Here is a 27,814-nt window from a genome sequence, read left to right as displayed (position 1 = left end):
AGGGAGGGGATTTATCAGAATCTTAGAAAGTAGAATAAAATTATAAATATGTTGCTTTGGTGGTAATAAAAAATTCTTTAAGGAAACAGAGGCTAAAATTTGGAAAGCCAATTGAGAAAACTTAGGTATTTTTCCTAAAGCCGAGAGACACTGGTTAATTTAACCACATATCTCCACTAGAGGGCAGACAAGTCAAAGGTTACACTGTGATGGAACTGGAGAAACAGTGCATCCACAGAAAACTAACACTAAGAGTAAACGCCATACATTGTTGCTTAAAGACCATTTTCAGTGCCTTCAACCCTGGAAAGAGCCTTTAGCTAGCAGATAAATCTTTCACAGGTTAGCTTTATGTGGTATAAAATGTGTCTTAATTGCAAAATGGACTGGTGGAAAAGTTATACTTTGGGAATCTGGCTTGGCTGACAGACACATGTGCTTATACATGACAAGCATACCTTGGAATGCCAACAGCAGCACTCATCACTGGCTAATTTACCTCAATCTTCCTCACCCATCTCAGGCACATCCTAACCACCACTCAAGACACAGCCTAACAATGTGTATACCACCTGGACCATGATTTCAATCTGGGTTCTCCTTTTGGTCAACTGGGGAGATGCTTGGTCCTAAGGACTCATAACCCTTTAAAGTCAGAGTAAGGTGAAGTCACCAGACAGAGGTTCTTCTATGTGCATTTGTCTTAGTAGGCTGAGGAGCTGTCACATAGGGGTGTTGGCGGGAGTCCCTCAGGTCTCACTAACTGGGACACAGCATCAATATTAACATCTAAATAAAAGGACTGAGAATTCCACCACACATTTAGATGCTAAAATTGATCTGCAAAGTACTATAAACACTTTTTATGTTTTTCTCTCTTACAAAATGTCTCTCATTAAAGGTGCAAGGGCAATTTTCTATTTAGTAGGTTGACTTTCTGCCATTAGCTGTAAGTAGTTTTGACCAATGCTGACCAGTGCTCATATCACAAGAATTTTCTTTTCCCTTGGAAAATGACAACATTTAGTTTCAGATACCAGGTACTTCAACTGCAGGTGAATTTTGCTATTCTAAAATTCTTACAGTATTTCCAACAAGCTAGGCCATCTTATCTCTTAGACTTTGCCATATTCTTCTCTCTGCCTGGTACACTTCATTCCCGTCTTTGCTTGCCTACTTCTTCTACTCATCCTTCAGATTGTAGCTTAGGTGTCCCTTTCTCCTGAGGCTTTCCCTGATGCCTCTAGACTGAGGCATATTCCGAGAGTATCAATTATACTTGATGCGAAGTAATATTTTTATAGTAACAGAGATACAGATACATAAAAATGTGCATGAAATTTAAAGTAAATCGTAAGAACTCAAATACATTTCAGCCTTGTAATAAGCTCCTTTAAACTTTATATATCCACACTGCCAGGGGTTCCGCATTCACACTGTTCTGCTGTTAGAGCAATTTCTGGTGGAAAGGTTTGAGGAGCCCTGCAGAGGACTGCTGTATGTAACTCTGAAGTTAAGCTTGTGCCTAATATTGAAAAATTAAGATAGAATTTAAATTTGGGGGGGTATGGTAGTTAATAAATACGAAGAGAAGATCGGGTGCTTATGACTCCTTGGTCTAATCCCTAAGACTACAGGCATGTCATTAACTTTATTTGGCTTCCATAAACAAAAGACAAAAAAACAAAAGTTCAGAAAAAGCTGATTCAGCACTTAAACAAACAAACAAACCCAAAGCCTCCAAACTTACTTGAAGTGAAACATAGGTATTGAAATGAAGGAAAAAATATGAAGTTATAAATCAGAGTACGATCTAATTCCTAATATAGGTTAGGCCTAGCTAGTGACCCTTGCTAACACACTGAACATCATAAAGAAACCAATTATTAAGTCTTCCACAGTTAAAACACTCCTTGCTTTTCTTTATTAATGGAAATAAATGACAGAGAAAAAAGTAATTGGCAACTTAATGCAGGAAGATTTTAATTACACTCACAGTCACCATTAACCTTGACAACCCACCAACTAACGTGTAACAAGACAGCACCTCCCCCACTAATATTAGTCTAACTAAAACTTCATGAATACCTTCATGAGAAAGGTAAAATCTTACGAGAAGCACGCAATCATCTGAATTTCCCTCCAACGGTTGAAAATCAGCATCATGTGTTGTCAATTTATAGACTATCTAACCCACCTCAGAAGCTTCTCAGTTACTGCCTCTTTTAAGTATCTATTATTTTTCTTTAACTACGTCCACATGTCTCCTTTTCTCCTGCAACCTCACTTTTACTTCCCTAAGCTCCTTCCTATCTACTATTCCCTTCCATTTTGCACAAACCTCAAGTTCTCTCGTTGGTCTTCTTTTTACTTTTATATCTTAAGAAAATATTTATGCTCTAAACTTTGGGAAAATACTGATGCATTTCCCCCTGCCACCCTCTCACCAATTAACAGTCTAAGACAGAAGAAACTGTTATAACCAACTTTTCAATGCAATACTTGTCTTCTGCCATCCTCAGGGAGTTCAGAATACAACTCACCAGTGATGCTTAAGGTCATTAGAATCTGACAAGTAACTACAGGAAGCCTATAATGATATAGTCAGATTATTTTGCTAATTATCCTATGTTATCTATTAGTAATGTACTCTTTGATCTAGATTTTCCCCCCAAAACTGAATAGAACTAGGGAAGGGAGAAAAAAAGGTAAACAATAAAAGGCAAGATGAGTATACAGCACCTGACAGGAAGCCCCCTCCCTATTTATAGATTCTAACATAAATAAGCTTAACTATGAAAGCATCTATCTTCATTTTCATTGGTTAAATATTTCTTCTTGAGAAACTAGTACAGACCCGATAGGGAGTTGGCTGAATGTGTAAATTCAAAGAACCAATAAAAGGCACCAATAATTCCATAAAAATGCAATTCCTGTAAGCAAAGGTAAGTATAAAAAGGCATTCCACAGACAATATCCTGGTCAGTAAATACCTCTGAGCAACTACCAGGAAATATTTATTACTTGCCTAATTTCCTAGAACCATAACTTTCCTGATAAACAATGTCTTGAACACCCCATGAAAAGAATAACCAAGGCTACTAAGTGTTGGTAAAATGAAACATTACACACTGCTATTTCATATAACTTGAACAGAGTCAACTGAAACTACAGAATAAAATAGTAGCTATAAAGTGTGCTGTAGATTTAAAAAAAAAAAAAACCTCTCAACCTAATAAAGTGAATTGAGATGGCAAACAAAATGCTTTCATGTCATGTTTTCAGTTTGATAAAGGAAGCAATCAAACAATCACATAAGCATAACTAAAACTGCAACTACCAATAGCTGGGAGATAAAATAGTACCACCGGTATTTACCACACATACACACTGACAGCATGCCCCAGGTCCCAGAAATTATGCTGTCTGCAGTAAAAATCCTAACTCCCTTCTAGAAGTTATTCCTCAAAGTTCCTTTCATTCCTCATCACTGGTTTACTGAATAAAACAAATTTAAATAAAACATTTCTACTGATTTTCTGATAATAAGGCTGCCCTGGAGACTACCTCAACCAGAGGCCATTAATGTAGACTTTAGATTTCAAATTATAAGGAAGCCTATTGGAAAACTAGTAAAAATAAATAAATAAATAAAAATAAAAATTAAAAAAGGTTTTAATTCTTATGAAATTCAGTTTAGATTAAACTCAGCCCCTTGCCACCTCTCTCTTCCCAGGGGTCCTTGGACTGTGCAGCAATTTTTGCCTTTGTTACTTAGGGTAACCATCAACCACGAGAACTCCGGCACTTTCACTTTTCTCTTCTTCTGTACCACCTACAAGCATCTGAAAGAGTCCATTCAGAATTCCAAACCATTTCAAATTATTCTTTGCACCATGTCCCACGGAAATGCCTCAGTCAAAAACATATTACGCTTTGACTCCCTTTCATCAAAGACTTGGTTCCTGCTTCTTAGGAGGAAAAATCACGAAAAATCCTGAAGTCTCTGATCTTCCTCAACTGGGTATGCGCTCTCCTTTCCTAAAAGTCCTGTTCTTTCTTCTCGTATTTCTCTTCTTCCTTGAATTATAATTACATGTAATCACATCTTATCCTGATTTATTAAGAGTAAAGCACCTAATAGATACTCTAAAAATATTTATTGAATGAGTGAGTCATTGGAACAAATAAATTATAAAAAAAATGTTTCCAGGTAAGGAAAGGAAAAATGAGTAAACTGGTCTTCAAAATAATGAAAAACCATGGAGAGGGAAAATTGTGATCCACTATATAGAAAAAAAAGAATTGGAAAAACAAAAACTAACCAGTCAACCACGCCAATAATAACCAAAAGAATATCTAAATGTGTTATACCTAATAAGCCTTGGAATTCATGATGATAAGAGACTGGAAACAAGAGCTAAATAATAACCTGGGTCAAATTTGTAGCTAAGGGCAAAGGCCACACTTAATATAATCACAGAACCAGAATCACCGAGGCCCTCTTAAAAAACGCTGCTACCTCCCTGTACACTAGCCTAATCGTTCAGCATCTCCAGTGATATGCGATCTACCAGCTCAGTCACCTGAGACTGGCAACTAGTTAACATAAAGTGCTGCACTTCCTCAATCTCATTAAATTCAGCAAATTTTAAGTGGTATATATTTCTAGATATGAAAAGCTTTTGTTAAAATGATGTCATATAATCATTGAAGAAAAACTTCGTATGAGCCAGGTACTCTTTTACTTTCCTCTCTACTGATCCTGGTTTCTTCCAATCATTCCCATAAAAGCACATTTTAATGTACAATGTATAGCTCTTGGCTTTGCGAAAATCAACCTGGCTCTAATTCTGACTGACGATCACAGTGGGATCTAGGTTGGCCATGCTTACCACTAATAAAATGGGCTAATCTTGAATAGCTAATCACATTTGCAAAGTGATTGCAATCATATTGTGTTGTTATGTTGGTATTAATGGTGAGCTGAAATTTCTGCTTACAGAATCAAAGAGTTTGGGACATGAGTAAGCTTGATCTTTTTCTCTCAAAGGACTATTTCTATCAGGCTTCCTCTGAAACTTTTAAAAAGTGCCATAGAATCATTGTGAAAAAATTAAATACTTTAGTTCTCCTCCACTGAAAACTAAAATGAAAAATATTTTCTATACAGATGAAATGCAGATTATAATTAATAAAATTTATGCATTATAAAAAATAAGCTGACTTGGGAAGGTGAAGTTGCTTTAATCAAACATACAGGTCTTTAAGACATTTCGTGTGATATATTAAAATAAGCAATAGTTTCATATTTTAAAACGGGGCATTAGGAATGTTAACTTCATGACATTTTCATTAAAAAATGAAAAGAGGTGCATTTTGAACACATATGATTACAAAATCACAGTAGAGTTTCCAGAGCAGTCTAAGCAGGTACTTTCCTCACCTTACTAAGAATCTGACACCTTGCATTGGGCCAATGACTCTCTGTATATGCCTTCCTCACATTCCTCAGGCTCTACCACCCCCATACTGGGCCGCCCCTCTGGCTTCCCACAGCGACTCCCTGCTTACCATACACACAGGCTCAAACAACCAGCTCCAGGGCACCTCCCTCATGTTGATGCCCCCTCACCTTGCTTGGGCTCCAATATCCCACCCACACTGGGCCTCAGTGCCCACCTGAAGATACCTACCATGCTTAGTCCTATCTAATGGCTTTTGGATTGAATTGTTAGAGAAGGAGAAGAAGGGTGTTTTACCTTTCAGTGCTTCAGTTATAAATACAAATAAAGACAACCACATTTATCTAACACATATTTATTCAACTTCAACTATATACGTACGAGGCACTATAATAGGTCCAATGGGACTATGTAGCCCTCCAAGAGCTTCTCTTCTCTCTGAGGAACCCACAGTATCTCTACTTATTACTCAGGATGTTTTCCAATCTCAAGTAATAAAAAAAAAAAATCCATCAAAAAGTGGCTTAAGGGACTTCCCTGGTGGCACAGTGGTTAAGAATCCGCCTGCCAATGGAGGGGACATGGGTTCGAGCTCTGGTCCGGGAAGATCCCGCATGCCGTGGAGCAACAAAGCCCATGCGCCACAACTACTGAGCCCGAGTGCCACAACTACTGAAGCCTGCACACCTAGAGCCCGTGCTCTGCAACAAGAGAAGCCACCGCAATGAGAAGAAGCCTGTGCACCACAACGAAGAGTAGCCCCCGCTCTCCGCAGCTAGAGAAAGCCCTCGCGCAGCAACGAAGACCCAACGCAGCCAAAAAAAAAAAAAAAAAGAAGGCTTAAACAATACAGAAAAGTATCATCTTGATTAATTCAGTAGTTGAACCTTATCAAGAATGAGATTTTCCTTATCTTTCTGCTCTGCCATCCTGATTGTTTCAGCACTGCTCTTAGGCTAATATGGTCCCAAGATTACTGCCACATTCAAGGTCCATCACATATATACCCAACATCAGTCAGCTGAAGAAAACAGCTCTTCCCCTGTGTCTCTTAAGTACAAGGAAAACTGTCCCAGTAGCTTCCTCCCCAACCTCCCCCCACATCTTCTCTCATCTGAACTGGATACATGCTCATTCTTAAGCCAACCTCCAGCAGGGGGATGGTACCCCCTGACTGGCTGTTACATGAAACAACAAATAACCTTTATTTTTCTATTTAAGCCAGTTTCTGTTACCCTCAACCAAGATTCCTGACAAATATATTATGAACCACATTTTCCCATGTGCACCAAGGAGAGGTAAGAGAAGAAAAAAATTTTATTTCCATTTTATTTATTTATTTGTTTCCAATTTTTAATTTCCACTTTACAGGTAGAAAAATTAAAGCACCGACAGGTTAAAATGATAGATCACTATTGTGCTTTGCCCATGAGAATATGTTGCCCCTCACGTAAGCTGGAAAAGTCCAGCACAGATATTGAAGATTACAATAATTTACACACACAAATATATTTTTAAAGCAAAATGTTCCCTAAAATTTCAGTGAAAAAAGTTTTATATATCTGCCTTTGAAGTCCAGGACAGTGGAGGGAGAAGACAGGATGTTTTGAACAAATGCCATCGCCTCAAAGAGACACGGTTAAAGAGGGTGTTCAGGTCCACAGAGCTCATTGCTGCCTGTATCACACACTCATTTTGCAGAGTGCAGGCACCTTCCTTATGGTTATCTGCCAAAGGCTCTATTAATTTCAACGCTTCCATACTGATACTACATGGCTGCAAATCAGGCTTTTGTTCAATCTGTCCTTAAACCATTTCTTCCTACCTGTCTGGTTTCTCTATTTTCAGATAGCAAGGCCTGGTTACGGAGATGCTATCCTTGTCCTGGCCTCGTAAGAGAAATTCTCATGGGTAAGGCTAGAGTGTTTACATAGTGTCTGAGTTTTAAACACCCGTCATTATAGACTTTGTCCTGCCACATCATATGAAACAAGGCAACTATAATTTGGTCAGAGGTCACAGCCCTAAAAGCAGACTTAGTTCCTGTATGGTAAACCAAGAAACACTGCTGCTTGCTTCTAGCCTTGCAGCTTAATACTTAACTGCAGTAACTATGCATACTAAATATTTTAATAATCTCATTCTGCGGACATTAGTATTTCTAGATGGCATATTAAAAGATTTTTTCACTTGAATTATTTAGAAAATTTTAATATATAAAAATATATTCCAAACAAGTATCATTTAGATGGGCTACAATAACCTACAGCATTAAAATCTTAGTGGCTTAAAATAATAAGTTTCTCATTTATGCTATATGTCTGTCTTAGGTTGCTGGAGATTCTGCTCCATGTTACCCTCTCTCATCTGGAACATGACTAGTCACTATGGCAGGGAGAACTGAATATAATGAGTCATGCATCAGCCCTTCAGACTTAAAGGCATCCATCCATCTGGAAGAGACAAAAGTCACATATTTCATTTGCCAAAGCAGTCACATGATCATGCCCAACTCCCAAGGAATTGTAATCCTACCATTATCTGGAATAAGGAGGACCAGAAATATTGGCAAACACAAATGACTACTACAATAATAGATAAGGATACCGTATTATACAAGAAGCAATGTGAGTTAAGAAAAACAAAAAAGGTAGTGGTTCATGTAACTGGTAAATCCAAGAGGGATTAAAAAAATGCAATGATGTTATTAGGTCTCTACTTTCTCCTCTCTCTTTGGACTCTGCTTGCTTCCTATTCTTAGGCAGACTATCTCAAGGTGGTAGTTAGATGACCACCAACCACACCAAGCATGTATCATCCTCTTAATCAGAGAGTCCAGAAAAAAGAACTTAAACTTTTTACTCCCAGCATCCATATATCTCTCAACATGACCCTGACTGGTCCAGCTTGGGTCATGTGCTACCCTGGATCAATCATGGTATCCAAGGAAAAGGGATACTTTGACCAGCCTGACATGGGTCTATGGGCATATGACCATCCCAGTGGTAGAAAAGCAGGGCCAAGTGATTGTCAGCCCCACCAGAATCACATGGAATAGAGCAGATAAGCTCCCAAAATGAAAGCAGACCATACCAAAAATGTAGCAGCTATCTACCCACAGAACTCTGTTATTTCGTTTCCTACCTCATTCCCCTCAACTCTGATGACATGTGTGAGATTAAATTCTACAAACATAAACTCATGTGGTCTTGGTTCACATAGTACAAATTGTTGGTGATGTTAAGCCAGATCAGCTGTAAAAACACATTAGGGAACATATATAGGTAAATCCTGGGACAAAATTTCTTCATTTTGCATAAAGTTCCTCCGAGTACAAACCCAAGCAATTAACAAGGAAATTTCATCTTACAGAACCAATGCAAGGGATAACTATTGAGAAACCCAAATGAATGATAACATGACAACATGATTACTAGGCTTACAAGTAAGAGGGTCAAAGAGTGACTTCCCAAGATCAGCGACAACACGTAGTCAGCTAGATTTGAACCTAGCACTTCCCTTGGCGGAGGCAGAAGGTGAAATGGTAACAGGCATCAAACTACAAGCTTTACAGGGCAGTGCTTTCTGGTTTTGTTCACAGATGTACCTTAAGCAACTAGAATAGTGTATACTACATGCTAAGTGGTTGATGAAGAGGAGCAAGGATTAAGTTCCTTTTCCTATTTTAAATAATAGTCAACACATAAAATAAACTTGGTTTTCCTACATTGTCAGTCTTCCAAAATTTCAGTAAACAAATTTCTAGAGGAATAAAATGTTCAGTTCCCAGGAAGTTCCAGGTAACACACACTATGACTTGGTACACTCCTCAATATAGCTTCTTGAAGCTGGGCAGGAAAAACACAAAACAATGACAGAAAAAGAAAAACAGAATGAATGAGTACATTAAAAAACCAACATTGCTATAGCGTCTATATGTGAACATTTTTTTACATCAACATAAGCCCACACCACTTGAGGTTTTAGCAGTATGCTACATAACACATTAGTTAATCATTTAAAAGAAGGTAGTTACATATGGTAGAACCTCTGTTTATCTTCCTGCAACAGCTAGGGAAAGCCCTATTTTTGGCCAAGTCCTTCCTTACCCAACACTCTCTCCGCTGCCAGAACAATTTAGCTAATACTTTTGGGTCTTCCATTAGAGCACTGAGTGACAGAAAAGGCAGCTCCGCAGGTGGAGACATCATGTTAGACAAGAGAAAGAACAAAACACAAAGCTCACTTTTATTTTAAAAATGGAATTATCCACCATCTGTGAACCATCTCACCACAGGAAATCTCTGACAAATTCAGTAAGTAAACTTGATTGCAGGGAACTCTCATTGACTACATAAGAAACTTTTAATTTTTCCCTTGGTAGCACTTGGCAGCAAAACTCCCTTTAAAATTCTGCCCTCTTATATTCTCAAGACAGAAGACAAATTTAAACACAAAAGACTTTCCAGGAAGTCTGAATCCACTGCAAACTTTTAGAATAGATTCCCACCTACCCAAACTCCCCAGGACTCTTACATAAAAATGGCATGCTTTAGCCCCTCTCCCTAGTTCCACAAAACAAATCAAAGGCAGAAATGTATAATTTTAGAGAACAGGCTAACAATAACAGAAGTCAGGCAGTGAGAATTTCTATAAGCATGTAATGTGGCAAACTTTAAAGCAGAAGAAAAAACACATTTTCTGTGTACTAATTTCTTAGAAAACATTAAATTGGAAGATCCCAGTTTCCAGGCCTAGAATTACATCTCACTGAATGAAGAAATCAGTGGCATTTAAACCTTTTGTGAAGCTGGAACAATCTATTTTGGAAAAGTAGTTTTAGAGTAGACATTATTAACATTTCAAATACTGTCAACAATTAACCTTGACCAACCTGAAGCTTTGCTCAGCAGTATAATTACAGACATTAGTTACCTAGTATTGCGGGAAACAAAGAGATACAGCCGTTTCCAAGCAACGACTACATTCTATTGATTTCCTGCAAGTGTTGGAAGCCTCTCAAAAGCCAGCTTCAAAGCAAAACCATAGCTAGGGTTAAAGCAAGCTACCATTTCTCAGCTTTCATTTCCATCTCCAAGTGACATTTGTGAAATTAAACCTTATACATGATGTTTCTCTACCAGCTGACTAGGCTAGATTCCTACAGTCCAGTGGTGGTGGCTAGACAAGCCCACATGTGACCTCTGGATGGAAAGCTACTCCATGGACCACCAAGAATGGGTGGTTCTCAGAGCAGCAGCTAAACCCTTCATGAGATTATTAGACTGTAACAGTGGCTAACATTTATTAGAGGCTTACAATGTGCCAGGCCTTAATCTAAGTGTTTTGCAGATATTATCTCATTCAATTTTCACAATACCCCATGAGGCAGATATACTATTTATTATCTCCATTCTTTGGATGAAGAAATTGAGACTTAGAGAAGGAAAGTAACTTATCCAGGGTCACACACTCTTCACCACCATACTGCCTTTCTGTCAACTTCCCTCTTATTAAGAGCGCCATTGCCCAACGAATGAGTTAACCAAATCAAATCACAAAAAAACAATGCCCCAACTGTCTATGGCATGCATGCATGAATAAATAAATAAATTAATTAATTAATTGGAAGTCCATTCTTCATAGTAAAGCCAGGTAGATCTTTTTAAACGGTACCCTATTCATGCCCCCAGCTGAAAACTCTTCAATGGCTTTTTCTTGTCTGAGGAATAAAGACTAAGATTCTTAATTTAGTTTACAAGACTCTGTACCATCTAGCCTGTGCTGACCTCGCCAGCATCATCTTGTGTTATTTCCTCCCTTATTTTCTATGTTCCAACCTCATTGACCTTTTTTTGGTTCCTTGAATAAGTTTCCTGATGTCTAAGTATTTTCTTCCCCATTCTGTCCACCCAACTTTTCTCTGGTTGACTCTGACTCATCTTTCAGAGCACAACTCAAAACACCAGTTCTCCAAGGAAGCCCTCCCTTGACCACTAACCTTAAGCAGGTCAGGTCCCGGCTTGCCATATTCTCACAGTATGGTGTGCTTTCCTCTTTTCAGAATCTATCACAATCAAAATTTTAAAATTCACTAGCTAAATTAGCTGTTTAATGCCACCTTTCTCTACGAGAATGTAAATTTCCAAGGGAGGAACCACGTTTGCTGTATGTACCACTATATATCCCCAACAACCATCACAGTGTCTAGCACATCAGACGTACTCTGTACATATTTGTTGAAAGAATAACTAAGTGAAAGGTAACCATACACACAAAACATGGAAACTAAGGTCATGCCCTTAAGGCATAGGGGCCAGGCAGGGAAGTGTCACGATAGCCAGTGAAGGAAATACCAAGGCCAGTTCTGCTGTGCTTTTGGTGGTTTAAATAGCTCAGGATAGTGCAAAATAGTTCAAAATGGAGGCACGGTACCAGATCAGTGGAAACCAAGAATGGGGAAGAATATGAGGCAGTAGTGCTTATGGCTTAATGAGAGATGGAGCTGATCACAAGAACTGGGCCTAACTTTGCATGGTAGAATTTAAATTATTAGGACATATAGCACCATCACATGGATTAATATTCCAGTGGATTTTAACTTGTATTTACTTGTTATATGTAGCTCATAACAGGAAGGACCATAAATTCTGAGGGCTAGAATTGCTTAATACAGTACTGGCTGCTCTGTAGCTCACCTTTAAGGCATCTATCTAAAAATGGCTCCAGTGAGGGTCTGCTATGTTAAAGAAGCTCCTTGAGGAGGAAAAAAGCAGTTAAGTAACAAAAAATTTAGAATTTTTGTTTACACACACACCCTTCCCCCAAAGACCACTGAACACTTCTACAGATATGACCTATACACTAATCAGTTCCTGAGTTCAGGACATATTTTGGATATTAACCCCTAATTGGACATATCATTTGCAAATATCTTCTCCCATTCAGTAGGCGGCCTTTTCATTTTGTTGATGATTTCCTTCACTGTGCAAAAGCTTTTTAGTTTGATGTGGTCCCATTTGTTTAATTTTGGTTTTGTTGCCCAGGCCTGAGCAGACAGATCCAAAAATATATTGCTAAGACCAATGTCAAAGAGCATATTGCCTATGTTTTCTTCTAGGAGTTTCATGGTTTCAGGTCTTACATTTAAGTCTTTCATCTATTTTGAGTTTATTTTTATATATGGTGTAAGAAAATGGCCTAGTTTCATTATTTTACATGTAGCTGTCTAGTGCTCCCAACACCACTTATTGAAGACATTGTTTTTCCCTATTGTATATTCTTGCCTCCTTTGTCATAGATTAATTGACCATGTGCATCGGTTTATTTCTGGGCTCTCTATTCTGTTCCCTTGATCTATGTGTCTGTTTTTTTTGTGTGCCAGTATCATACTGTTTTGATTACTATAGCTTTGTAGTATAGTTTGAAGTCACGGTGCATGATACCTCCAGCTTTGTTCTTCTTTCTTAAGATTGCCTTGGCTATTTGGGGTTTTTTTGTAGTTCCATACTAATTTTAGGATTATTTGTTCCAGTTCTGTGAAAAATGCCATGGTATTTGGATAGGGATTGCATTGAATCTGAAAGTTTGCCATTTGTGAAAACGTGGATGGACCTAGAGGGTATTGTGCTAATAATAAGTGAAATAAGTCAGACAGAGAAAGACAAATACCATGTGATTTCACTTATATATGGACTCTGAAAAACAAAGCACATGAACAAATATAACAAAACAGAAACAGACTCATAGATACAGAGAACAAACTAGTGGTTGCCAGAGGGGAGGAGAGTTGGGAGAGGGGTGGAATAGGTGAAGAGGATTAAAAGGTACAAACTACCGGTTATAAAATAAGTCATGGGGATATAATGTACAGCACAGGGAATACAGTCAGTATAACTTTGTATAGTGCAGAATGTATAAAAATATTGAATCACTATGTTGTACACCTCACACTAATATTCTATGTCAATATACTCCAATAAAAAATTTTTTAATTTAAAAAAGGACAATATGATATATATTAAATAATAAGTCTTTACCTTACATCTGCTTCCCAGCCAACAAGTTCTTCTCCTTAAAGGGAATTGCTCTTTTTAATTTTTATGTATATTACCAGATACAATCTAAGTGTATTTAAGGATCTAAACATATTCTTTTCCATCTACTATTTTGTTTTTGGGTTTTTTGTTTGTTTTACACAAATGATACACACAATGCTTTGCATCTTGGTGGTGTTGTCTTGGTGTTGTCTTTTCACAATAGGAGATAATTTCATATTGGTTCATACGGAAACCCTTTGATGGACATCTAGGATATTTCTAATTTTTTTCTATTATAAATGATGTTGCAATGAATATCTCTGAATATATGAATTTTTACACATATGGGAATATTTCTGGAGGATAAGTTTCTACTAGTGAAATTTCTGGAGCAAATGTTATGGGCATTCAGAATTTTGACAGATATTTCTAAATTGTCCTCAGTAGCGGTTATTCTAATTTACACCCCACCAACAATAAATAGCAAAGCTGCTTCCCCAGTGATCCTGCCAACACAATGCAATTATCAAACTTTTTTGATCTTTGCCAATCTGAGAGGTAAAAAATGGTATTGGTTATGAGAACTACTGAATATCTTTTCATATGTTGAAGAGCCATTTGTATATCTTTTTCTGTGAAAGTCTGTTAATTTTTTTTGCACATCATTCTATTATGTTTCTGAGCTTTAAAAAAAATTATAGAACACATTATGTATTTTAGAAATTAGATCTTTGTCATGTGTTGAAAATCTTTCTCCCAACATGTTGTTTGTCTTTGACTTTGTTTACAGGATCTTTAATGTAGAATTTTTGACGTTATGTATTTGAATTCATCAATGTTTTCTTTTATAATTTCTGAGTTTTGTGTCATATTTTTAAAAAGGCTTTCCTGCTCCAAGATTATAAAAAAAGTTTCTCCTGTATGTTCTAACTTGTAATATCAATTTTTTAAAATTTAATTCTCTGATCTATCTGTTATTTATTTTGTCATAAGAGTGAGGTAGAGATGCAACTTAATTTTTCCATTTATTTACTTTTTCACTTAACATTTCATATATAATTTCTCATAGAACTATATATCAATAGTTTTCATGTTTTTCATTTTAATGGCTTCATTGAGTTAATATTACCATAGTTTACTTAACCATCTCCTCTCTCCTATTACTAAACATATTCACTAATATGTTAGTACATTTTCTTTCAGTACTTTTAGTTAGTACTTTTCTTTTTAAATAATTTCCTCAGAGGAAATTTTCAAGAATTAGATTTCTGGGTCAAAGACTTTGAATACTATTATAACTTTTGACTAAACTGTCAAGATTGCAAGGATCTAGTCAATTTATAATCCTCACCAATACAATCATCAAGTAAGATGTATATATGAATATCACACACAAATCTTTTCCAAGCAGAAATTTACACTAGGCACTCTTTACATCTAAACAGTTAGGCTTATAATCCAGAATCTAACAACTTGCATCACACTTCTACAGACTCTGACCAGCCTAAGAATTGTTGTTATTGGGACTTCCCTGGTGGCACAGTGGTTAAGAATCCGCCTGCTAATGCAGGGGACATGGGTTCTAGCCCTGGTCCGGGAAGATCCCACATGCCGCAGAGCAACTAAGCCCTTGTGCCACAACTACTGAGCCCGCATGCTGCAACTACTGAAGCCTGCGTGCCTAGAGCCCGTGCTCCGCAACAAGAGAAGCCACCGCAATGAGAAGCCTGCGCACCGCAACGAAGAGTGGCCCCCGCTCACCGCAACTAGAGAAAGCCCGTGCACAGCAACAAAGACCAACGCAGCCAAAAATTAAAAAAAAAAAAAAGTCTTCTTTGGAGAAATGTCTATTCAGATCCTTTGCCCATTAAAAAAAAAAAATTTAAAAAAAAAAAAAAGAATTGTTGTTATTTCCTGGGAGGAAAAAGAGCAAGTGAACACATTCTTCTGGAGCAAAGGGCAATGCAGAGGCCTCTGTTGGAAAACCCTAAGACAGTAACTTGGCAAATCAAGCATTGCAATAGAGTCAGAAGAAGACTGCAGCATTTAAATTCAAGATCGTATTTCACTGTTCCTCTCTGTCCTTTCCCTTCCCAAGAGCAGTTTCCCTTCCTCCTACATTCTTTCCAAGCACCTTGAGGTTCTAGGCACCATCTAACACTTCTTAGTCAGCATCTTCCATGAGCAGTCTTCTGCTTGGTTCCTAGATCAGGGCCTTCAAATTAAGTTCAAGTAAGGACAGGAAATAGGATGTTGATCCAAAGTGGAACATCCACCCCAGCCCATGCATGTGAAGAGGGCATTTCCTCATGCAAATGTACCTAGCGCATTTACAGCAGAGATTTTCAGCTTCTTTGTGTCTCTCTATCAATTGCTGAAATTCATATACTATTTGCCACCCTGTTTGCTCCCCGTTCTCTATGCTGCCTCCTAGGGCTCTTTTTAAAGAAGCATTTTAGGAAGCAAGTTTCTTTCTGAAAAATTATCTTATTGTTATAATTTCTTTCTTTATGATGCCCTTCTGGAAATCTGGTACAGTGTCACGGTATGAATGCTGATCAGACCAGAGAGGAGAGTCACAAACCTAGGGTAGACTCCAAGAACATGTCTAACAGGCAGCATGCATGGTGAGTAGAGCTTTAGGAATCAGACTGGAATTTCACCACTTACTAGATGTGATGCTAAGCAAACTCCTTAACTGTCTTGAACTAAAATATCACCATGTTAGAGAGGCTCTTCTTGATTATCCTTTATCTAAATGGCAATTCTGCCTTGTTATTCTTTATTATTATTTCCCCATTTGTATTTTTCATAGCACTATCACATTTTGTAACTGAATTCTTATTTGTTTTTTATTATGTGTCTTCCCCAATGGATTGTAAGTTCCACAAGTATAGGGTCTGACTTGTTCATCACTGAATACTCATTTCCCAGCACGGTGACTGCCAGAGAGTAGACTCAAGTAATTGTAGAATAAATGAGCTCAGTTTTCTTATCTCTAAAACACGGATAAATAACACTACTCACATCAGAGATGTAATATGAGATAATGAATGTAAAAACATTTAGGATAGAGCCAGGCACATGGTTAGTGCTCAACAAATGTTAGCCATTATTTCATTTATAGTTCTCAGAAAGTCATGGCCTTTGAAATTGTAACTCAACTTTCTTAATTGTAAAGTGAAAGGAAGAATTACTACCCCTTCCCTACCGCCAAAGCACACTGTGAGATTACAAAAACATAAACAAAAGGCATTAGGAGGAACTCAGAAGACAGGATCCATTGAGATTAAGAATTTGTCAAGTTTACAACTCTCCCATGACATCTGTCTTAATCAGGGCCATCCACTGCTCTCTCCAAGGTTAGCAGTTCTTGCCTAATAGCTCTGAAATCACGACTTCACCAGGACTTCACCCCCAGCACTGAGAAAACAGATTACCTGGGAGAGCAAACTAGGGTTGAGAAAGACTGCTTGAGCACAAAAGTGGCAGCACTCTAGAAATTCATAGAAAGAATGGAGAATCAATCCTTCTATAAAATACCCCAGTGATATATCCAATTTCCGGTGATAAATAAGATCTTACCTCCTGAAACATGAAACTTGATTGTTACTAAGCTACCTCCTCCTTCTCTACACTTCTTACAACAATGTGTCTCTACAATATTCCAAATTCAGTCTTCAAAGGCCCCCAAATCTGTAATCTTATAATTCCTCTCTAGGGAACTTCTATGAACCACTATTCTTAACTCTGGCTGCACGAAGAAACACTTATGGAGCTTTGTAAAGAATAAAAATGTTGAGCTCATCCAAGACCCACTGAATTAGGAACTCCCTAAAGTGAGATTTGAGTGTCTATATTTTTGAAAAGCTCCACAGATTATTCTGCTGCAAAGCCAGAGCTTGAGACCCACTATTCCATTTGCTCCTGATCTCCTCGCATGAGAATAACAATATTCTATTCAAGGGTAAAGGCAATCCAGCATAAGGTTAAGGGCTCAAGCAGGGAGTGTCAGGCAGACTTGGCTCTCAATGTCAGCACTGTCACATACGTTAGGCAAGTCTCTGTTTCCTCAGCTTTAAATGGGAAATACTAAAAGTACTTAACCTCAAAGACTTGGATTTAAGACTAAATTGTATGAAAATCACTTAACACATCTGGCAAATAGTAAGTGCTCAATAAATTATCTTGCTTACCTTCCAAAGGGTAAATTATTTCCAAACTATAATCTTTAAAAAAAAGTCTGTACAATTTTATTAATGAAAAACCTACAAGTCCTGCCATCTCCTGTTTTGCTTGTTCTCCTAAACCAAAATAAGGGGAAAATTACCTGAGCAGGCCTGACCTCAGATCATGGAAGCAGAATAACTCAGCTAGTTAGAGCTTTTATTTGGTTGATTTTATAAATTAGGCCAAGTTCTTGGTTTCTGCCTGCAATTGTTTAACTGCTACATTCTGTATGTTCTTGTGCTAGATGTCTCAAAAATATGTCTCTGGTCAAAAGGAACAGAAATCAGACCAATACAAATCCAGCACAGGAAAGCAAGATGTGCAGGAAGCATCATTTTCAGATTCCTTTAGCCAAGGCACGACACTACGTGCAACTTGTAAATCATTGTGCTAGGTGCTGTGGCAAATATACAGATGCATATGAAGACGTTTCTGACCTTTCAGTAATCACTTTATGAATTTAAATAACATATTTTAGGGCTTCCCTGGTGGCGCAGTGGCTGAGAATCCGCCTGCCAATGCAGGGGACACGGGTTCGAGCCCTGGTCTGGGATGATCCCACATGCCGCGGAGCAACTGGGCCCGTGAGCCACACCTACTGAGCCTGCGCGTCTGGAGCCTGTGCTCCGCAACAAGAGAGGCCGCGATGAAGAGTGGCCCCCGCTCGCCGCAACTGGAGAAAGCCCTCGCACAGAAACGAAGACCCAACACAGACAAAAATAAATAAATAAATAAATAATAAATAAATTTTTAAAAAAAATAACATATTTTAGAAGTTGCCACAAGTTAGTCATGCCACAGGCCAAATCAAGGATGGTGAGGAAAAGGAAAGACGGTCAGGATGCCCACTTTTTCCTCCTCCTTCCCTCCAGAGCTAGACTATGAACTAAATTGTGCCCACGGACCACAGTGGCGTTGTCCTGACTCTGCTGAAGACATGATGACATCAAAGAATCCTATATCTGCCTCTGCTCTCAGCACAGGTAATGTGCCAGACCCATAAATTATCTCATTTAATTCTAACAACTCTATGAGACAGGTCCTATTGTTACCCCTGTTTTACAGATGGGGGAAGTAAGGCTTAGAGAAGTGGAGTAACAAAGCCAGTGTGACTTACTATGAGCTGGGACTTTGACTCAGACTGTCGAAACCTTGAACCTGAGCTCTTTAAATATTACATGATGCTGACTCCTGATTCTGGAGGTCAGAGAGGTCATCTAAAGGGCATAGCCTCATGCCCACATCAAAATCATATGGTCAAGAAGTCAGGAGAGTAGTTATCTCTGGGGGGTGATAGCCAGAGGGTCAGTAGTGATTGGAAGGAAGCAAGGAGGGGGTGTTGGAGGAAGGGGGAACTGGTGGAGGGGAGTAGTAATATTCCATTTCTTGATCTAGGTCCAGGTTACACAGTTTCTTGATGTGTGTTTGTGAAAACTTCAGTTTGTGAAAATTTACGACATAAATAAAAGTACAAAATAAGTGCACTTTTCTGTACATATATTTTATTTTAATAAAGTTATAATACACGAAGTATAAAAGTGCTCTTTGATTCTTTTCTATGCCAGCTCCTAGCTGTGTTGACACAGGAAGTGTAAGTCTTAATAACCTCATGGAAAACTTTACGCTTCATTGACACAGGTTTACTTAGGATTTGACTTACCTAATTTCAGTATCTTGCTCCTCTTTTAACAGAAGCCTAGCCAAGGAATTTCACTGAATAAAAGTTAATTGCATTGTACATGAGGTAGTAAATGCATACAGTCAACTCATTAGTCTAATCAATCTCATATTTTATTTTCTCTTCATGTAAACAGATGTTATAAATGTTGCAGATTGGAGTTCTGATTTGGAGGCAAAAAAAAATTAGCATAGCTGGAGTTAAAACAGTGGTTCTGAACCCTTGATCCACATTAGAATAATCCTGGGAGCATTTAAAAAATACTAATACCTGGGTCCCACTCACAGAGATCCTGGTTTAACTGGACTGAGGTGAGACCCTGTTATTAAATTATTTTAAAAGGTCACCAGGTGATTCTAACGTGCAGCCATGATGAGAGCCACTGAGTTAAATTATAAAGCTAATTTTTAAAGTAGACTTTGTACCCAAGATTACTACAAACCTCATTTCTCTTCAAATAAATCACTTAAGAGGGTAAGACTTTAAAAAAAGAAAAGTTGAAAACTGTTTCTCATTTGTTATTCTAGGATAAAATAGTCGAGCTATGCTTTATTCTGGAACAAAGAAAAATAATTTTAACATCATAGGAGGCTTTCTACCAGTGTTATCATTTGGATCAGACTCCCTCCAAAGGAAAAAATAGGAATACTGTTCATGGTAAAACTATGTTTCTGCCACTAGCAACACTTTTAACCTCTTTTCCGACCAGGTGCCCTAATCAGCAATCTCTTTACTATGCAGCAGAGGTGAGGCAGAAACAATTCAAATCATCCTGAACTCTGGTCGGACAGCTGTTCGCTGTTGGCTAAATGGCCATTTGAAACTCGTAATAAAACACACATCTCCTTAGCAACGAATTCTCCTTTTTAAATTCTTTTTACATTTGTGTTCATTGGCTAGTGAAATGGTGTCTCTGCAAGTGAGTCTGAAAAAAGAAATAAAAAACACAGTACAGAGAGCTGAAAGGGAGAGAGAGAGCTGAAAGGAAGAGGGTAAATACAAATAATCAGAAATGACCAGATGCACATGCTCGTTGGCCCACATACCATCACCACCTTCCATCCAACCAGTTGGTTATCATTGTATCTGTAGGTTCATCCACAAGCATCTTGCTTGTGCTTACAATCTCTAGAGATTTACAAAAGTAGATTTCCTGACAATAGCGGTTCTCCCCTTCTAAGTGTAGTTTTACTTTCTAAGCCAACAAATCATTCATTGTTTTGATCATTCCATACACCATATTCTAAAACTTAAAACACACAAGAAAAACAGGATGCTTCCAAAGAATCCTGAAGATTAAAGCTCCTTCTATCTTCAATCCATAGGTTGGCAACTATTTTGAACCAGGGCTTATCTTAATGCTAATAACTTTTTAAAATTCTTAAATCCTTCGTCTTGAACTTAGTATTAGCCACGTCATACAGTCTCTCTCTCCCAAAGCCATTCTCCTACCCCACTACACATGAAAACCTCCGCTGAAGTTGCCATCTATTCTGAGACACCTGTCCTGCCCTACAAGAGAATGCAAACCTAAAGTTTAAAAATGTAAAGTATTCTAAACCAAATAGTTTTTACATTTTAGATTTTCCTTTCTTTTCATCTGCCTTCTCCACATTCAGTTCTAGAGGGTAGCTTTCCTTTTTTTTTCTTTTTTTAATAACAGAAGGCTAATACCTCTCCCTTTCACTGGGCTATTCAAACATAAAATCTGTTTTGATTGCACAGAGGGAAAATGCATTCCCTACAAGGATATAATATCCAAGCAAAGGAGCGAAATAGACCATAAAAATGATATGACCACCTATATCCATCCTTCTTCCTGCTTGGTAGGGTAGGGGTGGGGTCAGAAGAGCAGAGAAAGGAGAGAAAGAATTAAGTTGTATTCTTAGGAGACAAAGTAACACAACAAGCATTTTCCTGACCTACAGGCTAGGGAAGAAATAACCCTACAATGGTAATGAATCCAGTTGTTTCTAGCTGAACCCCACAATCACCATAATGGGAATCCCAGCTCAGGCAGAGCTCTTTCTCCTTTAAGGCAGGATAGCAGTAGGTATGGGGATGGGAAATTTGAAGAGAACCCTCAGGAGTCTCAGTAGCTGCTGCAGCCACTAGTAACGGAACCTGCTCTAGTCACTGCCTACATTCTTTCTTATCTGGAGCCAAAGTGAAACTCCTGCGCTAGGGCCAGTGTCTTCTTCCTCTGTGACCTCTTCCAGTCACACGGTCACCCTGCTCTAGGGCAGGCAGTCCCTCTTCCCATTATGGAGGCCTCCAACAACCCTGTGCATAGCAGAGGGAGCAAATAGCTTCTTCTGCTTCTACCCTTTATCTGGTTCCCTAGAGGCTGAGTGGGACTAGAGAAGGGGCAGAGGTCTCTCTACATTCCTCTCCTCTCTTCCGGGAAAGCCCCAGGAGATGTAAGGCAGCCAGCCCTCTTCCAGAGAGAGCCATCCCTTCTTTGCCTCCAGCCAAATTTCTTTCCACTCACCCACAGATTTCTTCTCTTCTCCCCATGTACTGCATTTCTGTGAATATCCATAAAACTAATCTGTTGAAGAGTAGATTATACATTCTCCTAGAGTAATTTTAATTTCAGCTTTATTGGGGTAAAACTGACAAGTAAAATTGTAAGATATTTAAAGTGTACATCATGGCGATGTGATATATGAATACATTGTGAAATGATTCCCCCAACTGGTTAACTAACACGTCAGTCACCTCATATATTTATCTTTTTTTTTTTTTTGGTGAGAACATTTAAGTTCTGCTCTTTTAGCAATTTCAATTATAAAATACAATGTTAACTACAGTCACCATGTTTTACATTAGAGCCTCAGACCTTATTTACCTTATAGCTGGATGTTTGCTCTTAGGGTAGATTTGATATTTTGGGCCTAACTCCCACCGCCTTGGGCCTGGTAATTTGTACATGAGAGTCAATCAATGCTTGGTGAATGAATGAGTGCGTGCATAAGTGAAGGAATGAATATAGCTAACCAAAGTTCACATTTCTGTTATTCCAAGGTTTATTGAAAAAGTTCTTTATCTTCTACTCTTCATTACGACAGTTAACTTCTATCTCAAATAGTTATCAAGATCCCGTACCACTTCCTTTGAAAAAAATTCGAAGTGGGCATTTCAGTCAGTTTGCTCTGCAAAAAATTTTGTTTTCAAGTTTAAGCCTTCAAACTGGGAAGTAGCTTTTCAATCTCCTTTGATGTGGGGGTGGGAATGGGAAGGTGAGAAAAGAAAAAAAAAAGTGTGGAAAACACTTCTTGAGCACACAAAACAGGAGGAAGATCCAGTACCTTTATAGGTAAAGCCAGCCAAATACATGTAACCACTTTTGCCTCTTGAAGAAGAAAAGACAACAAACCTGACTTAAATGAATGAAAGTTCTGGCAATAAAATCAAGCAATCCTGAGTAATCTGCAAATATATATACCCATCTAATTTTTTCTAAGAGAGAAAACTATTAAAACTAGAGTCTTTTCCCCACATGTCCAACTTCATAAAAATATTCTTTATGTGGACTGCCATGCACTGACCTCTGTAAGACAAAATCAGCCAAAACAATAAGCCAGTCCAAGTCTAGAAGACTCCACTGCAGACTGAACAGGATAAATCTTGTAAGGCACTATATATAAGGAGACTGGTACACATTCCATCACTGAAGATGCTGCCTGCTGATATTGAGCTCACTGATGGCTGTCAGCTGAGACCTGATGTCAGCGCTGCCCCTGATTATCACACAACGTTGGGCAAAGAATATAGCATTTCCACCCTCAGTCTGTCATCTGCAAAATGTTGATAATAAATGAGTGTTCATATGAATTCATCAGTTAATGTTTTCAAGTACTAGGGAAGTGAGCACCACTCCAGCTATTAGTGAGTCACAATAACTGACGTCATGCCATTTCAGACTCTTCGTCAATGCTGAATGAAGTGCAACCAGATAAATCAACATAACGGTTGAATGAGGTCTTAAAATAGTGATCACCTTCACTGTGCCATGAAGGTGAAGTAAAGACAGTTTAAAAGCAGGCAGTACTATGGTGATATACTTGAGAGGCACAGCTTCATTCGAGAGAGTTTCCATTGATGAAACTTCAGCGATATTTATAGAATACCTACTATGCACAATAAGCATTCTGGAATAGACAGAACTCAGATTTTATCATCAAGGTTTGTAGAACCTAGTTTTAGCCATGGCTAGCAAAGGCAGTTATCCTATTGGAAGCGATACGTAGTTAATTTAAGTCATTCTCTAACTTCAGCCTGATTCTGTGGGTAATTTGCAATAATTAAGCAACTCTGCTGGGGGTCAGATGAGATCAATACAATTTATAACACCTCATGAAATGTAGCGAGATAGTTCTACATTTGAGATGATCTGGCTGACTCTCTAGTCTAGGATTTATAACATTTCTTTGGCTTAACATTATCAACAGCCAGGATATGTTAGGTCTTTGTATGTGGGGAATAAAGGTCCAGTGGCAGCACCAATACCAAGCAGTTGTCACAGGGAAAAGACCATAAAAAAAAAATGTGAAAAACCCACAAAAACAATCATATTCCTTAGTGAAGGAGACTCAAGGTTTCAGGGTGCAACATTTATCTACTTGGAGAGATATGCTTTGAATGGAGATTATTACGCATACAAATATACCATACTATTTATACATACACTCATTCCAAGTCACTTACTTGCCTTCCCAGGCTATTTGGCTGAGTGAGGCCAAATAGATAAAATAATAGGCATTATTTCAGATGCATTTAAGAGCCAAATTTACTCAAAAAGCTCTCACTTGAATCACCAAAGGCTGTATAAAGACAAATACCTACGTACATTGGAATCACTAAAGATTTCTGATTCTTCACGTTCACAGCAAAGTAACGCTGCGGATTCACTGTCTTCCAAATGAGAGCTCTGTAATACAAACAAGATCATTTCAGAGATCCAGATAACGGGGCCATAAGCATAAGGGAAAAGGCCAGCAGAAATCACTGTGTCAGTGTTAGCCCATAGGTGAGAAGGTGCAATTCTGATTAGTAACGGCTGTTTTGAAGAGAATAAAGCCAACAAGGTGATTGGTTAGGAAAATTGAGGAATATTTGAGTAGCAGAAGCATTTTCCGTAGTTTCCAATTTGGGCAATGGGATGTCCTTTTTCTGTAAAGATGGTGCTACTATGTATGTACTCTGGACTTTTTCCAGAATGGGGTAGGTTTGTGTTCACTTACCCTCATATTCAAAGGTATATATTTGATGACTGTTTGGAGACAGGCTTTAGAATGTAACATAACACATGATTAAGGGATCTAACTGCCAGCCTGGCCTCATTAGCCCTCTGCTAACAAATGTTTATAAGAAGAGCCAAAAAACATGTCCTACCCAAGTCCTACTGACAGATGCCAGAAAACAATTTAAAACATTTCTTCCACTCTCCAATCTCTTTTTCAAAATCTGTCTAGAAGACAGACAAGAAAAATGAGACAAAGGAGTGAAACAATGAGCTGGTAACACAAGAGTATTTTTCCCTTATGACTAACAGCAACACAAAAAAAAGAGAAAAAGCTCCAACTCTGACCCATTAAGTTCCTTCAAATGTTTGCTGTTTGGGTAACAGCTGCTGGAAACTGAGTTATTCCTACATAGAGATATATAAACTTATGCCATCAAAACTTCACACTACCATATGATCCACCAAACCCACTTCTGGGTACAAATCCAAAGGAATTGAAATCAGGATCTCGAAGAGACATCTGCACTCCCATGTGCACTGCAGCATTATTCACAATAACCAAGATATGGAAACAACCCAAATGTCTATTGACAGACAGATGGGTAAAGAAAATGTGGTATATACCTACAATGGGATATTATTCAGCCTTAAAAAAGGAGGAAATCCTGCCATATGTGACAACATGGATGAGCCTGGAGGACATTATGATCAGTGAAATATGCCAGTCACAGAAGGACAAATATGCATTATTCCACTTATTTGAGGTATCTAAAATAATCCAACTCACAGTAGCACAGCGTAGAATGGTGGTTGCCAGGGGTTTGAGGGGAAGGAGGAAAAGGGGAGTTGTTTAAAGGGTATAAAGTTTCAGTTATGCAAATGATTACGTTTTAGAGATCTGCTGTACAACATGGGGACTACTGTTAACAATACTGTGCACTAAAATTTTTTGTTAAGAGGGTAGATCTCATGTTAAATGTTCTTACCGCAAAACAAACAACCACAACAAAACCCCTAAGGGGCACAAGGAAACTTTTGGAGGTAATAGATATGTTTATTACCTTGATTTTAATGATGGTTTCATGGGTGTACACATTTGTCCAAACTCATCAAACTGTATACATTAACTACGTCAAGTTTTTGTTTATCAATTACATCTCAATAAAGCTATTAAACAAAAAACTTCTCACTACCGGTGGCTGAAACTTAATCATATACAACTACTTTATGGTTAGCATGGTTGACTCATATTTTGTATTTTCAAAACTGAGACTGTGTTTCAACTCACAGAATACCTGCAGAGACTGAGTTTTAGAGTGCAAACAAACAAAGTAAAGTTCAGAGTTCCTACTTCTCCTAACTGCCTTCTCGTGGTTAACTTCCTTCTTACTTTTTTCCTACCCTGATCCTTTGCCTACTTTTGGTTTTTGTCCTTACAACCAGGTCTCATATTCCATTTCTCCTCCCTCTTCCTCTTTCAGAAAATAAACAGAAACAACTAAATATTTAAAATCATTTTTAGGTCCTGCAAATGCAAATTTATTCCTTACTTTATTCCTTACTCCCTTGCATTTTGGAGGAGGAAAAAATAAGAATATTTACTCTCCTTTGTCTTTTCAAAAAGAAAAAAATCAGTCTGCAAAATATGTGAATACTTCTAATATTAGAAAAGCTAAAGGCTTAATAAATAACGAACAAAATACCTGAAGGAATAAGGTAGAGATCAAAGCTGCTTTCAATTCTCCCAAATTCCCATATCACATCAAAATGATAACATAGATAATATTAAGCATATCAAAAATGGCTTGTCACTGTCAAGGTGTACACAAACTGAAAAAAGTACACATTAATTAATCCAAATTATACTAGTTAAGATTTTTAAGTTTTCATTCTTGTATATACTTCAGCATGTTTACATGAGCTCTTTCAAAATGACCTTTCAAGAAAGAGGTTCTTTTATATAAAATGGAATATTACTCGGCCATAAAAAAGAATGAAATTCTGCCATTTGCAACAACATGGATAGACATGGAGTGTATTATGCTTAGTAAAATAAGTCAGAGAAAGACAAATATGGTATGTAATCACTTACATGTGGAGTCTAAAAAATAAAACAAATGTATATAACAAAACAGAAACAGACTCACAGATATAGAAAACAAACTAGTAGATACCAGTGGAGGAAGGGAAGGAGGAGGAACAAGATAGGGGTATGGGATTAAGAGATACAAACTTCTATGTCTAAAGTAGATAAGCAACAAGGATATACTGTGCAACATAGGGAAATTATAGCCATTATTTTGTAATAACTTTAAAGGGAGTATAATCTATAAAAATACTGAATCACTATGCTGTACATCTGAAGCTAATATAATATTGTAAATCAACTATATTTCAATTAAAAAAAGAGGTCCTATAATGACACTTGCATTCCTAAAGTTATTTTAAGACTTTACTGCATACTTATTAATTGAAATTCAATTCATTAAGATACAAGGTATCAATTTAAGTGTGCTGGTAGCATTAAAAATAATTGGTTCGTGGAACAAGTATTTACTTGCAACCAATGTATTTAATTCTAAATTAAATCCTAAGAATCCTAAAGGAAGACAAAGAATATTTCGATTTCTTTCCTCTGCTTTCTGAGGTACTTGGTAATTCCAATTCCTGAGTTGTTTCTGGGTTCTGCAGATTGAACTGTCTTGCTTATGACTATTCATAGAAGGAACTTTCACATACTGAGATATGGGGAAGTCATTCTAGCTTGTACATGATTTAACTTGAATTTTATGCTAATTTTATAAGCCTTTTGTGGCCTATCAAACATACATTGTACATCTGCTTTAATCACTTAAAAAAAAGGTGCATTTACCAGAAGTAAGGAATGTCCATGTTAAAAATAAAGATTAAATGCCTCCCTTCCTGGGACGCCAATGCTGGTACTCCTTCGATGATAAAAGTTCCTTCCCAGGTGCCAAGGCCATATTGATTTGCTGTATACATGCTGATCTGGTTTTTTTTTTTAAACCTTGAAGAAATGTCTCTCTGACTTGTCTGATGTTCTTTGTTCTGACAAGATATAAAACTGTGCTAAAAACCATGCTCCTCCAGAGCAGTTCCTCAGGGTTATCTGAGAGGCTGTCTCTTGGGCTAT

General features: G+C 37.8%; 1 protein-coding gene across 3 annotated transcripts in view; it reads right to left on the bottom strand.

The window, feature by feature from the left end:
* The window catches only part of SSH2 (slingshot protein phosphatase 2), a 238,218-nt gene that overhangs the window by 150,708 nt on the left and 59,696 nt on the right, over positions 1-27,814 (bottom strand). For 2 of the 3 annotated variants that reach the window (XM_061175653.1, XM_061175656.1), the window contains exon 2: positions 24,265-24,345. The exons of the other annotated variant lie outside the window; for it this stretch is intronic. In XM_061175653.1, the coding sequence (XP_061031636.1) occupies positions 24,265-24,345 (81 nt within the window). The remainder of the gene's footprint in view (positions 1-24,264; positions 24,346-27,814) is intronic. 3 annotated transcript variants of the gene reach the window in all.

This window comes from Eubalaena glacialis, chromosome 19 (genome assembly GCF_028564815.1).
Source record: "Eubalaena glacialis isolate mEubGla1 chromosome 19, mEubGla1.1.hap2.+ XY, whole genome shotgun sequence".
Classification (NCBI taxonomy): domain Eukaryota; kingdom Metazoa; phylum Chordata; class Mammalia; order Artiodactyla; family Balaenidae; genus Eubalaena; species Eubalaena glacialis.
Note: the sequence above shows the minus strand (reverse complement) of the source record. Positions and strands in the feature narration are given on the sequence as shown.